Source organism: Oryx dammah, unplaced genomic scaffold (genome assembly GCF_014754425.2).
Source record: "Oryx dammah isolate SB20612 unplaced genomic scaffold, SCBI_Odam_1.1 HiC_scaffold_29, whole genome shotgun sequence".
NCBI classification, from domain to species: Eukaryota; Metazoa; Chordata; class Mammalia; order Artiodactyla; family Bovidae; genus Oryx; species Oryx dammah.
In genome coordinates, this window is record NW_024070213.1 from 75,953,051 (window position 1) to 75,968,441 (window position 15,391).

The 15,391-nt window shown below is 37.4% G+C and overlaps 1 protein-coding gene across 1 annotated transcript in view; it reads left to right on the forward strand.

The window, feature by feature from the left end:
- Positions 1-15,391, forward strand: part of CUNH12orf40 (chromosome unknown C12orf40 homolog) — a 95,339-nt gene that overhangs the window by 50,352 nt on the left and 29,596 nt on the right. The window contains 2 exon segments of the mRNA XM_040233493.1: positions 13,806-14,329; positions 14,532-14,601. Coding sequence (XP_040089427.1) covers positions 13,806-14,329; positions 14,532-14,601 — 594 coding nt within the window.

Sequence of the window (15,391 nt, forward strand, 5' to 3'; positions counted from 1 at the left end):
TGGAGTAAAGATTGCCAGGAGAAATATCAATAACCTCAGATATGCAGATGATACCACCCATATGGCAGAAAGCGAAGAAGAACCTAAAGAGCCTCTTGATGAAAGTAAAAGAGAAGAGTGAAAAAACTGGCTTAAAACTCAACATTCTGAAAACGAAGATCATGGCATCTGGTCCCGTCACTTCTGGATGGGGAAACAATGCAAACAGTGACAGACTTTATTTTCTTGGGCTCCAAAATCACTGCAGATAGTGACTGCAGCCTTGAAATTAAAAGACATTTACTCCTTGGAAGAAAAGCTATGACCAACCTAGACACATATTAAAAGAAGAGATATTATTTTGCCAACAAAGGTCCATCTATTGAAACTATGTTTCTTCCTGCAGTCATGTATGGATGTGAGAGTTGGACTGCAAAGAAAGCTGAACACTGAAGAATTGATGCTTTTGAAGTGTGGTGTTGGAAAAGACTCTTGAGAGTCCCTTGGACTGCAAGGAGATCAAACCAGTCAATCCTAAAGGAAATCAGTCCTGAATATTCATTGGAAGGACTGATGCTGAAGCTGAAACTGCAATACTTTGGCCACCTGATGTGAAGAACTGACTCATTTGAAAAGACTGTGATGCTGGGAAAGATTGAAGGCAGGAAGAGAAGGGGATGACAGACGATGAGATGGTTGGATGGCATCACCAACTCAATGGCCATGAGTTTGAGTAAGCTCTGAAAATTGGTGAAGGACAGGAAAGCTTGGTGTGCTCCAGTCCATGGGGTCGCAAACAGTTGGATGTGACTGACTGAACTGAGCTGAACTGATCCATACTAAGTCAAACAAGTGGAATCAACATGTTATAATATGTATAATGTATATATTTTAGAAAACTTAAGAATTTTTGCCTTAAAAATTTATGATATTTTGATTCCACTTGTTTGACCTGCAGTTATTTTCTTAATTTTATTTTTGGATGGGCTTCCCTTGTGGCTCAGCTGGTAAAGAATCTACCTGCAATTTTTGGATAGCCTGGCGGGCTACAGTCCATGGGGTCTCAAAAGAATTGAATACATCTTAGTGACTAAACAACAAATACAATATCATACTTAATTACTCTTTTGTCCATGTCATTTCCTCAGGTAAGAATAGTGGAATGGGTTTGCATATCCTTCTCCAGGGGATCTTCCAAGCCCAGAGATCAAACCCATGTCTCCTGCTTGGCAGGAAGATTCTTTACTACTGTACTAGCTGGGAAGGCCAAGTATGATGTTAGCTTTAGGTTTTTGTAGGTGCCCTTTGTCAGGCTGCACTTCTATTCCTAGTTTAGTGAAGGTTTTTGTCACTGATTTGGTCAAATGCTCATTCTGTGTCCTTTGAGATTTATCACGTTTGTTTTTATTCTATTAATATGTACATTACATTACTTTGAAATGTTAAACCACCTTGCCTTCCTGGCATAAAGGCTACTTCAGTTCAGTTTAGTTCAGTTGCTCAGTCATGTCCGACTCTTTGCGACCCCATGAATTGCAGCATGCCAGGCCTCCCTGTCCATCACCAACTCCCGGAGTTCACTCAGACTCACGTCCCTCGAGTCAGTGATGCCATCCAGCCATCTCATCCTCGGTCGTCCCCTTTTCCTCCTGCCCCCAATCCTTCCCAGCATCAGAGTCTTTTCCAATGAGTCAACTCTTCGCATGAGGTGGCCAAAGTACTGGAGTTTGAGCTTTAGCATCATTCCTTCCAAAGAAATCCCAGGGCTGATCTCCTTCAGAATGGACTGGTTGGATCTCCTTGCAGTCCCAGGGACTCTCAAGAGTCTTCTCCAACACCACAGTTCAAAAGCATCAATTCTTTGGCGCTCAGCTTTCTTCACAGTCCAACTCTCATATCCATACATGACCACTGGAAAAACCGTAGCCTTGACTAGACGGACCTTAGTTGGCAAAGTAATGTCTCTGCTTTTGAATATACTATCTAGGTTGGTCATAACTTTCCTTCCAAGGAGTAAGCGTTTTTTAATTTCATGGCTGCAGTCACCATCTGCCGTGATTTTGAAGCCCAAAACAATAAAGTCTGACTCTGTTTCCACTGTTTCCCCATCTATTTCCCATGACGTGATGGGACCAGATGCCATGATCTTCGTTTTCTGAATGTTGAGCTTTCAGCCAACGTTTTCACTCTCCTCTTTCACTTTCATCAAGAGGCTTTTCAGCTCCTCTTCACTTTCTGCCATAAGGGTGGTATCATCTGCATATCTGAGATTACTGATATTTCTTCCAGCAATCTTGATTCCAGCTTGTGCTTCTTCCAGCCCAGCGTTTCTCATAATGTACTCTGCATAGAAGTTAAATAAGCAGGGTGACAATATACATCCTTGATGTACTCCTTTTCTTATTTGGAACCAGTCTGTTGTTCCATATTCAGTTCTAACCGTTGCTTCCTGACCTGCATATAGGTTTCTCAAGAGGCAGGTCAGGTGGTCTGGTATTCCCATCTCTCTCAGAATTTTCCACAGTTTATTGGCTGCTTAGTCATGTTCTATAACCCATTACATAAAGTGCTTCATTTTGGGGGGTAATATTTTGTTGATGATTTTTGAAAATATGTAGAGAGATTTATTTTAATATAGTTAATTCTGCTGTATAACACAGTAACTCAGTTATACATATATATATTGAATCTATTTTTTTATATTCATTTCTATTATGGTTTATGATAGAATTTTTTTTAAATTAGAGAGTATTTGTTTTGCAATATTGTGTTAGTTTTGCCTGTACAATAGTATGAATCAGCTCTATGCATACATATATCTCCTCCCTCTGTAGCCTCCTTCCCATTCCCACCATCCCACTCCTCTAGGTTATCACAGATCACCAAGCTGAGCTCCCAGTGCTGTATAGCCACTTCCTACTAGCTATCTGTTTTATACATGAAAAAAAATATATATGTCAATTCTGCTTGCATCTATTTCATGAGGAATATTGGTCTGAATTTTTCTTTACTTATAATGTCTTTGTCTGGCTTTGGTACCAGAGTAATGATACTGGCTTCATAGCACAAGTTGGAAGATGTTTCTTCGTCTATTTAATGGACGAATTTGTGGAGGCTGGTTGTGTGCATGCTAAGTCACTTCAGTCGTGTCTGACTCTTTGTGACCTATGGACTATGACACGCCAAGCTCCTCTGTCCATGGGATTCTCCAGACAAGAATACTGGAGTGGATTGCCATGTCCTCCCCCGGGGAATCTTCCCAACCCATTGATCAACCCAAGTCTCCTGCGTCTCCTGAATTACAAGCAGATTATTTACCACTGAGCCACTGGGGTTTGGTTATTTTTTCTTTAAATGTTTCTGCACCTAGGCTTTTCTTAGAAAACTTTTAACTAAGAATTCTTTATTTTTTATGTGTTACAGATTTACTCAGATTTTAAAATTTCCTTTTAATTTCTTTGTCATAATGTGTGTTTTTATAGGATTTCATCCATTTCATCTAAGTTGTATTATTTATTATATAGTTGTTCACAGTTCATTTTAATTTCTGTAAGTGTTGATATCCCTTTAATTCCAGATATGTCTTTTCTTTTTTCCTTGATTAGTATACCTAAATTTTTGCTAATTTTATTTGCTAAATTTTCAGTTTTATCAATTTTCTCTATTATTTTTTTGTTTGCTCTCTGTTCCACTGATATCTGCCCTGATGTTTGCTCAGATACTTAGTCCCATCTGACTTTTGTGATCCCATGGACTGTAGTCTGCCAGGCTCCTCTGTTCATGGGATTCTTCCAGTAAAAGTACTGGTGAGATGCCATTTCCTCCTCCAGGGGATCTTCCCCACTCAGGGACCGAACCCACATTTCTCACGTCTCCTATACTGGCAGGCGGGTTCTTTACCACTAGCGCCACCTTGTTGTTGCTGTTGTTCAGTTGCTAAGTCGTGTCCGACTATTTGTGACCCCATGAACTGCAGCACCCCAGGCTTCCTTGTCCTTCACTGTCTCCCAGAATTTGTTCAGACTCAGATCCATTGAGTCAGTAATGCCATCAAATCCACTCATTTTCTGCTGTCTCCTTTTCCTTTTGCCCTCAGTCTTTCCCAACATCAGAGTCTTTTCCAATGAGTTGGCTCCTTGCATCAGGTGGCCAAAGTATTGGACCATCAGCTTAAGCACCAGTCTTTCCAATAAATATTCAAGGTTGATTTCCTTTAGAACTGACTGGTTTAATCTCCTTACAGACCATAGGACTCTCAAGAGTCCTCTCTAGCACCACAGTTCGGAAGCATCAATTCTTTGGCACTCAGCTTTCTTTATGGTCCAGTTCTCACATTCATACATGACTACTGGAAAAACCATAACTTTCACTTTTCTTGGCAAAGTGATGTCTCTGATTTTTAATATACTGTCTAGATTTGTCATAGGTTTTTTTCCAAGAAGCAAGCATCTTTTAATTCCATGGCTGCAGTCACTATCCACATTGATTTTGGAGCCCAGGAAAATGAAATCTGACAGTTTCTACTTTTTCCATATCTATTTGCCATGAAGTGATAGGACTGGATGCCATGATCTTCATGTTTGAATGTTGACTTTTAAGCCAGCATTTCCACTTTCCACCTTCATCAAGAGGCTCTTTAGTTCCTCTTCATTATCTGCCATTAAAGTGGTTTATTATGCATATCTGAGATTGTTGATACCTCTCCAGGCAATCTTGATTCCAGCCTATGAGTCCCCTAGCCCAGCATTTCATGTGATGTAGTACTATGCATGTAAGTTAAATAAGCGGGATGAAAATATACAGCCTTGACATACTCCTTCCCAATTTTGAACCGGTTCGTTTTTTCATGTGCAGTTTTAATTGTTGCTTTCTGTCCTGCATACAGGTTTCTCAGGAGTCAGATAAGGTGGTGTCTGGTATCCCTATCACTTTATTAATTTTCCACATTTTGTTGTGATCCACACAGTCAAAGGCTTTATTGCAGTCAGTGAAGGAGATCTTTTTTTTCCAGTGCCACCTGGGAAGCCTCAAAAATGTGTAAATAGAGCTTCTATTATTGTTGTGTTACAGTGACTAGTTTGACCATTCTTTGGCAAGGCCTTTCTTTGGGATTGGAATGAAAACTGACCTTTTCCAGTCCTATGGCCACTGCTGAGTTTTCCAAATTTGCTGGCATATTGAGTGCAGCACTTTCACACCATCACCTTTTAGGATTTGAAATAGCTCCACTGGAATTCTATCACCTCCACTAGCTTTGTTCATAGTGATGCTTCTTCCTAAGGCCCATTTGACTTTGCATTCTAGAATGTCTGATTGTAGGTGAGTGATCACACCATCGTGATTATCTGGGTCATGAAGATCTTTTTTGTATGGTTCTTCTGTGTATTCTTGCCACCTCTTCTTAATATCCTCTGCTTCTATTAGGTCCATACCATTTCTGTCCTTTATTGTGCCCATCTTTGCATGAAATGTTCCCTAGGTATCTCTAATTTTCTTGAAGAGATCTCTAATCTTTCCCATTCTATTGTTTTCCTCTATTTCTTTGCACTGATCACTGAGGAAGGCTTTCTTATCTCTCCTTGCTATTCTTTGGAACTCTGCATTCACATGGGTATATCTTTCCTTTTTTCTTTGGCCTTTGGCTTCTCTGCTTTTCTCAGCTATTTGTAAGGCCTCCTCAGACAACCATTTTGCCTTTTTGCATTTCTTTTCCTTGTGGTTGGTTTTGATTACCGCCTACTGTACGCTGTCATGAACTTCCATCCATAGTTCTTCAGGCACTCTATCATCTATTACCTTAATCTATTTGCCACTTCCACTGTATAATCGTAAGGGATTTGATTTAGGTCATATCTGAATGGTCTAGTGGTTTTCCATACGTTCTTCCATTTCAGTGTAAATTTTGCAATAAGGAGTTCATGCTCTGAGCCACAGTCAGCTCCCCGTCTTGTTTTTGCTGACTGTTTAGAGTTTCTCCATCTTTGACTGCAAAGAATATAATCAATATGATTTTGGTGTTGACCACCTGGGGATGTCCATGTGTGGAGTCATCTCATGTTTTGGAAGAGGGTGCTTGCTCTTTGTCAGCAAACAGTGTGTTTTCTTGGCAAAACTCTGTTAGCCTTCGCCATTTCATTTTGTACTTCAAGGCCAAATTCGCCTATTGTTCCAGGTATCTTTTGCCTTCCTACTTTTGCATTCCAGTCCCCTATAATGAAAAGGACATCTTTTGGGTGTAAGGTCCAGAAGGTCTTATAGGTCTTCATAGAACGGTTCACCTTCAGCTTCTTCATCATTACTGATTGGGGCATAGACTTGGATTACTGTAATACTGAATGGTTTGCCTTGGAAACGAAGAGAGATCATTCTGTCATTTTTGAGATTGCACCTAAGTACTGCATTTTGGACACTTTTGTTGACTATGAGGGCTACTCCATTTCTTCTTGCCCACAGTAGTAGATATAATGGTCATCTGAATTAAATTTGCCCATTCCCATCCTAATTAGTTCACTGATTCCTAAAATGGTGGTGTTCACTCTTTCCATTTCCTGTTTGACCACTTCCAGTTTACCTTGATTCATGGACCTAAAAAGCAGAGGCATTACTTTGCCAACAAAGGTCCGTCTAGTTAAAGCTGTGATTTTTCCAGTAATCATATACGGATGTGAGAGTTGGAATATAGAGAAATCTGTGTCAAAGAATTGATGCTTTTGAACTTGGTCTTGGAGAAGACTCTTGAGAGTCCCTTGGACTGCAAGGAGATCAAACCAGTCAATCCTAAAGGAAATCAATGCTGAATATTCATTGGGAGGACTGATGCTGAAGCTGAAATGCCAATACTTTGGCCACCTGATGTGAAGAATGGACTCATTTGAAAAGACACTGATGCTGGTAAAGATTGAAGGCAGGAGGAGAAGGGGATCACAGAGGATGAAATTGTTGGATGGCATCACCAACTCGATGAACATAATTTTGAATAAGCTCTGGGATTTGGTGATGGACAGGGAAGCCTGGCTTGCTGCAGTCCATGGGGTCGCAGAGTCGGACACAACTGAGCAACTGAACTGAACTGACAGTGGCTAGAGAACTGAAAGAGCCTAGAGACCTTCTCATGGAAGAAGAAGTTATCTAGAACTGGGTATTTTAAATTTTAGTCTAAATGATTATGACTGAAGTTTAGTCTAAATCATCTCCAAATACCGGAAGCAGAAGAAGCATAAGATCAATTTTGTCCAGGGTTCTTCTATAGATAACTCTGGAGAAATTAGAGAAATGTTAAAAAGGACCTTCCTGGTCAATATTTAAGAGAAGTTGTGACAATCAAAGGAGACAGAACTGACAAGGTAATGACTCCCCTTCATCTGACTTGCTCAACTAGAGACAGTTTAGCTGAGGTGTGTTTTGTTTGCAAATAAAGATTTTAAAATAAATTGTTAAAAATACAGATATTATACCTTAGTGTCAAACTTATTTTTAAAAGTAGATCTCTTATTTATTAGTCATGAGACTGTAGCTAACTTATTTATATCTTTTGGCATTTTGTCTACCTCATTTAGACTAGTGATAGCGTCTTTCCTTCAGGGTTATATGGAAAAATCAATATGATGATATATTGAAATCGCCCATGTTCCATAAATGCACTAAATCAGCTGCTAATAATTTTTAAAAATTTTTATGGAAGGCTTCCAAAATTACTCACAGATAGATTTTAAAAAGCAAGAATATTACTTCAAGAAAATGAAATAACTTACATGTTTAAAATATAAAGGGGGACTTCCTTTGTGGTCCAGTGTTCAAGACTCCCTGCTTCCAAAGATGTTTATGATTTCCTTTTTCTACTTACTTTGGATTTAGTTTGCTCTTCTTTTTTTCTACTTTTTTAAGATGTAAGTTTAACTTAGTGATTTGATATCTTTCTTTTAACATAGATATTTACAGCTGAAAAGCCGTGCTCAGAGGTCAGTCAATGATGAACTGGAGGTTGTTTTTAAACACCTTGAATATAAGACCTCACATTTGGTCAGGGATGAGTGCCATTTTTCAAAGACATTTGAGTGGCATTGTTTCCAACTAGAAGTTTGCTAAATATCTAAATATCTGCGTATATAATATGTATTTTTCTCTGTTTTTAAGTTTGCTTGTTTTTTTATTATGGATTCTCTACTACAAATTTTCTACTATAGATTTCTCTCCATTAGGATTAGAATGTTTGTTTTCTATTTCTTGTGTTTGGGATGTGTTGATTTTTTTTTTTGGATTTGTGTTCTTACTGTTTTTACCAAATTTGAAAAAAATTCAGTCTTTAATTTTTCAAATATTTTTTCTGATTCCTCTCCCCTCTTCTTTGGGAAACTAAATAATATGTAAAGTTGTCCAACTGAAGTTATATAACCGTTTACTGATGCTCTATTTATTTTAAAATTTTTTCCTCTCCTTTCATTTTATATAGATTTTGTTAGAATTTCAAATTTACTAATTGTATCTTTTTTGGTATCCAATACTGGTAAATCTATTCAGTGCATTTTTCGTCTCTAGAAGTTTGATTTAACTGCTCTGTTTATTTTCCAGATGTCTACTCAACATGCTTAATCTTTTGTCTAGCTTCTCGAAATAAGGAATATAGTTAAAATAAATCTTTTAATGTCCTTGTTTATAAAGTTAAAGTATATCATTTTGTGTCATTTCTTAGTCTAACAACTGATTTTCCTCCTTATTAGAGACAGCAACTTCCTGCTTCTTTGCAGTCTTGATAATTTTGTTTAGATTCTACATCTTGTAAATCATCTTTTTGGTTTCTGGAAATCTCATATTCCTATAGATCATCCTAAGCTTTGTTCTGGGATACAGTTTAGTTACTCGGAAGTAACATGATTCTTTTGAAACTTGCTTTAGTATTTGTTAAGCAGCACCAGGTACACGTTCTTTCAGTCTATGGCTACTTTGCCCTCTGCTGAGGCAATACTCTTATGAGTCTTCTCTAGTTTTCTTTGGATTACAAGATTTTCCACTCTGGTTGATGGAAACACAAAATTTTCCCATCTTTGAGTTCCTGAAATTGTTCCATCTTCTCATGTTGGGTTTCTCTTCCCAGTCTTGAGTAATTGCTTCATATGCATTTGCTGATGAGTACTTGGTTAAAAATTTGATAACTCTCTGTAGATCTCCAGAGTCTGCTTTTTTATTTTGAAACATCCTCCTTCGTGGTACTCTGCCCTGTGAATTCTGTTTTCTGTAGTCTCCCTGAACCCTCAGCTCTATTTCCTCAAGAAGGGGATTCTTAGGACTCTGACTAGGTTTCTCCTTCAAGTATTCCATGGCATGGATACAGACAGTCTCAAGGCAGTAAACTAGAGGCAGTTATGGGGATCATTTAATTTGCTTTCTCTCTCTCTCAGGAATCATTATCCTGTTATACCTGATGGCCAATGTCTGAAAATCATTGTCTCATGTATTTTGTCTAGTTTTTTAATTGTGTCAGTTGGGAGGGTTAATCTGGTCTCTTTTACTTCATGTGGGCAGTTAAAAGTCCTGAAATTCATATCTACCCAGCAATCAGACTGATATTTTCCAAGGCAGAAAGTAGTTGATTTTGCTTTTGTACTTAGAATCTTAAAGTATTTCTTATTACCCTTTTCAGAAATAAAGCTCTGTATGATTTTTGGCCCTTTTGTGCCTAAACCTTAAGTCATAAGTTTTCTTTTACTGATTATAATCTGGTCTTATTCCTCCTCTTTTCATTTCTCAAACATGCTGTAGATTTTGCATTTGTGCTTATTAGTCCATTCCCCAGAGGTGTATTTACTCCTTTCTTCACATGTGTAACCATTCTGTACCTCTAGCTTACTTATCATTTCTTTATTAGGGACTTTCCTGATCAAACTATCTGAAATAAGACCTCCAACATGTTATTCCATCATGTGATCCTGTATCATGTCTAAAGGAGCTGTTAGTATCTTTTTATTTGTTTAATTTTTTTCATTTGTTGTACTTAATTGTTAATTATCTTATTTATTTGTTTAATATATATTTTCACTAGAATGTAAACTCTACTGTCTCTTTACTACATAGTAGGCATACATTGGGCTTCCCCGGTGGCACTAATGGTAAAAAGTCCCTGCCAATGCAGGAGACAAGAGATGCGATTTCAATCCCTGAGTCAGGAAGATCCCCTGGAAGAGGGCATGGCAACCCACTCCAGTATTCTTGCCTGGAGAATTCCAGGGACGGAAAAGTCTGGTGGATGTGGAGCATAGCCATGTGGTCCATCAGGTCACAAAGAGTTGGACACAACTGAAGCAACTTAGAAACAGCAGGCTTAAATTAATTATCTGTTGAATACTGTTTATTCAGATAATAACTTTATCCCTATTTTGGTATATAATTTTGATGAATTTTATATTTATCTCTAGGAAAAATAAATTGTTAAAAGAAACTGTATTGATTTGTTTTAATATGTCTTTTATATGTTTACCATCATTTCTCTCTTCCATTTGTATAAGTAACAATTCTTCCCAACATTCGGTCCCCAACTCAAATGCCACCTGCCTGATTTTTCTCAATCAAAATAATTTCTTCTATGTACTATGGTAATAATTGGCTATAGGATAGCTCTTTTCACTTTCTAATTTTTTTTTTGTATCTTCTAGTCTATTTCTTGTGAAAAACAACTGTTTACTATACACATTTCTATTGCTCACATTTTTGCAAATTTTTTTTGTATTTAATTTTTTCTTTAGTTGATATAAGATATTATTATATTATCATAGAAACAGTACATGTACCTTTTAAAAAAATTAATAAATACAGACAACCAAAAATAAATTTTTTAAAAATCACAAATTCACTTTCTATAGATTACTACTATAAATACCTTATTTTTTTAACTTATTTTAATTGGAGGCTAATTACTTTACAATATTGTAGTGGGTTTTGCCATACATTGACATGAATCCATCATGGGTGTACATGTGTTCCCCATCCTGAACCCCCTTCCCAGCTCCTTCCACATCCCATCCCTCTGGGTCATCCCAGTGCACCAGCCCTGAGCACCCTGTCTCATGCATCAAACCTGGACTGGCGATCTGTTTCACATATGATAATATACGTTTCAATGCTATTCTCTCAGATCATCCCACTTTTGCCTTCTCCCACAGAATCCAAAAGACTATTCTATACATCTGTGTCTCTTTTGCTGTCTCGCATATAGGGTTATCGGTACCATCTTTCTAAATTTCATATATATGTGTTAGTATACTGTATTCGTGTTTTTATTTCTGACTTACTTCACTCTGTATAATAGGTTCCAGTTTCATCCACCTCATTAGAACTGATTCAAATATGTTATTTTTAATGGCTGAGTAATATTCCATTGTATACATGTACCACAGCTTTCTTATCCATTCGTCTGCTGATGGACATCTAGGTTGCTGCCATGTCCTGGCTATTATAAACAGTGCTGTGATGAAGATTGGGGTACACGTGTCTCTCTCAATTCTGGCACATTTTGCAAATGTTTAGAATGATGATTTACATTTGTACTATGCTTTCTAACTTATGCAGTGGTTTTAAATTTATTTTCCCATTTAGAGTAACAGAATTTTCTCTGGTGTTGATAGTGTATATTATTGCATACTATAGGTTATGTCTTTTGGTATAACAGAATAACATTCAGTTCAGTTCAGTTCAGTCCAGTCGCTCAGTCGTGTCCAACTCTTTGCGACCCCATGAATTGCAGCATGCCAGGCCTCCTTGTCCATCACCAACTCCCGGAGTTCACTCAGACTCACGTCCATCGAATCAGTGATGCCATCCAGCCATCTCATCCTCTGTCGTCCCCTTCTCCTCTTGCCCCCAATCCTTTCCAGCATCAGAGTCTTTTCCAATGAGTCAACTCTTCGCATGAGGTGGCCGAAGTATTGGAGTTTCAGCTTTAGCATCATTCCTTCCAAAGAAATCCCAGGGCTGATCTCCTTCAGAATGGATTGGTTGGATCTCCTTGCAGCCCAAGGGACTCTCAAGAGTCTTCTCCAACACCACAGTTCAAACGCATCAATTCTTCAGCGCTCAGCCTTCTTCACAGTCCAACTCTCACATCCATACATGACCGCAGGAAAAACCATAGCCTTGACTGGACAGACTTTAGTCGGCAAAGTATTGTCTCTGCTTTAGAATATGCTATCTAGGTTGGTCATAACTTTTCTTCCAAGGAGTAAGTGTCTTTTAATTTCATGGCTGCAGTCACCATCTGCAGTGATTTTGGAGCCCAAAAAAATAAAGTCTGACATTGTTTCCACTGTTTCTCCATCTATTTCCCATGGAGTGATGGGACCAGATGCCATATCTTCGTTTTCTGAATGTTGAGCTTTAAGCCAACTTTTTCACTCTCCTCTTTCACTTTCATCAAGAGGCTTTTTAGTTCCTCTTCACTTTCTGCCGTAAGGGTGGTATCATCTGCATATCTGAGGTTATTGACATTTCTCCCGGCAATCTTGATTCCAGCTTGTGTTTCTTCCAGTCCAGCATTTCTCATGATGTACTCTGCATAGAAGTTAAATAAGCAGGGTGACAATATACAGCCTTGACATACTCCTTTTCCTATTTGGAACCAGTCTGTTATTCCATGTCCAGTTCTAATTGTTGCTTCCTGACCTGCATACAGGTTTCTCAAGAGGCAGGTCAGGTGGTCTGGTGTTCCCATCTCTTTCAGAATTTTCCACAGTTTCTTGTGATCCACACAGTCAAAGGCTTTGGCATAGTCAATAAAGCAGAAATAGATGTTTTTCTGGAACTCTCTTGCTTTTTCAATGATCTGGTGGATGTTGGCAATTTGATCTCTGGTTCCTCTGCCTTTTCTTGAACATCAGGAAGTTCACTACCCCAAATACCAGTAAGACCCATATTGAGAAATAATGTAGGATCATGACCTGTAAGCATTCATGGACCAAACATCTCTCTCTCCTTAATACCTTAATACTGAAATATTTTATCTCTCTGTCTGCAATACATGAAACACTCACTGCCTAGAACAGAGTAGTGCGTTAATTAAAAATAAAATGGGAACTCAATAGTTTTAGTTGGCATCGCTAATCTCTGGGAAAAAGACAATCCTATGTAAATTTTTAGCTACCCAAAGGCAACAAAATTCAGAATATCTTGATTTCCAGTCTCTTTCCATTATAGTTTTGATTCTTTTATATAAATTGAACATAGTTTAGAATTATGATTTCTGCATTAGAAGGGAATTTGCAAGGTACTTAGACCTTTTTTTCTAATTCATCTTTTCTCTTGGATTTATTATCAATACTTATGTATACATTTGTATGTATATTGCTCTTCCTTGGGAACTTGAAAGAGATTTTGTTAGGTTGAGGTCCTTGTTAGATTGAGAAATATCTTATAGAATGTTCTTATAACAATTTTATTTGACATTTTAACACTAGGGATAATTTCCTTCCTTGCATAGTCTTCAAAATATTTTTCTTTATTTAAATGAAGTAGCATTTATGTTCTGAGTTTGTCTAGATTATTCCATAGACATTATTCTGGGATTAGTCATATTTTGTTTTGTTAATATAATGTAAGTTGAACTAAATACTAATATTTCATGTTGAAGTACAAAATTAAGTGTAGATTATTTTTATACTCAGTAAGATACTAGGATAGCATATTAAACAAATTTCCACTCAAGGCAATATCATTTATTTAAATTTAAAAAATGTAAACATGGTCTGCTTACGTGTTAATAGCTACTCAATATGTTCTGTAAGAATTTAGCTTCAGGTATTTCTGCTCTTTTCTTGCTAAATATGTTTTTATTTATCCTAAAGTCCAGGAAATAGAAACTTCCTTACAAGGACACCTACTGTAGTTGTAGGTGAAGATTGTGGAAGCATGGATGAGAGAAGACAGTCACACTTCATTACTGAAAATAACTCATTACAACATATTTGGAAAGAAAATAGAAAAAAGTTTTCAAATGAAGATATGAACCAGCAAACCTCCAGCCTTCTATCAGATAATTATGACTCTTTTATTAGTGAAAATATGATCAATTTATTAAACATAGACCAACAGAAGATAAAGGAAACCTTTGACAAGTATGGTTATGATAATACACAAGATACACGTGCAGTCATTGATTCTGATAAAAACCATTTCACTGATAGCCACATTAAAAGTATTTTTACAGATCTAGAGTTGGGTTTTAGTAATTCTACTTTTAAAATATCAAGTTGTTCAGAAAAGTGTCAGCCAAACAAGATTTGCCAGAAAGAGTACAAGAATAATGAAAAAAATAATTTTAGTACATCTTTTGAGAAAGATTTTTATTCAGCCAGCTCTAATAAAAAAGGTTGGTGTTATATATGAAAATGTAATTATCTGTTGGATGTTTTTTGTCTTTAGTTTTAATGAATATGTGTGTGTATGTGTGTGTGTTTGGAGGAATATGAAATTAAAAATAGGATGACATTATATGACATTGTAGACCAATGGCATCCCTTCATATGGGTCATACTAAAGTTTTATTTCAATGCGTAATTTTATTTTTAAAGGAAAATTTGAAAGTGATTACCAAGAGAAGATATACCAGGAGAAAATACAGAAATACTCAGTGAATCATATGTAAGTTTTTAGAAGAATCTGAAGAATGCCAGTTGGGGGTCTAAAATAATGCACTTTGAAGGATACAAAGTGAAGTAGATATGTTGCTGTCTTAGGGTGGGCCGACTGGACTCAGAAATCAATTGTCGGGGACTTCTCTGGTGGTCCAGTGGCTAAGATTCAATGCTCCCAATGCAGGGGGTCCGGATTCAATTCCTCCTCAGGGAACTAGATCCCACATACAACAACTAAGAGTTTGCTTGCTGCAACTAAAGACCTGGTGCAGCCAAATAAATAAATATTTTTTAAAAATCAGTTGTCAGAAACTTGGTAATATCACCCTAGTTGATAATTTGGTCCTCATATTAACCAGTACAAAAATATCTAAGTCGTACTGTTCAGTTAAGTTCAGTTCAGTTCACTCAGTCGTGTCCTGACCCTTTGTGACCCCATTGACTGCAGCATGCCAGGCTTCCCTGTCCATCACCAACACCAACTCCTGGAGCTTACTCAAACTCTTGTCCATCAACTCAGTGATGCCATCCAACCATCTCATCCTCTGTCATCCCCTTCTCCTCCTGCCTTCAATCTTTCCCAGCATCAGGGTCTTTTCTAATGAGTCAGTTCTTCACATCAGGTGGCCAAAGAATTGGAGTTTCAGCTTCAGCATCAGTCCTTCCAGTGAATATTCAGGACTGATTTCCTTTAGCATAGACTGGTTGGATCTCCTTCTAGTGTTAGTTGTGTTATTTAACTCCTTGTAGTGTTAGTTGATTTGAAAAAAACTGATTTATGTGTTCAGCAAGTTTAT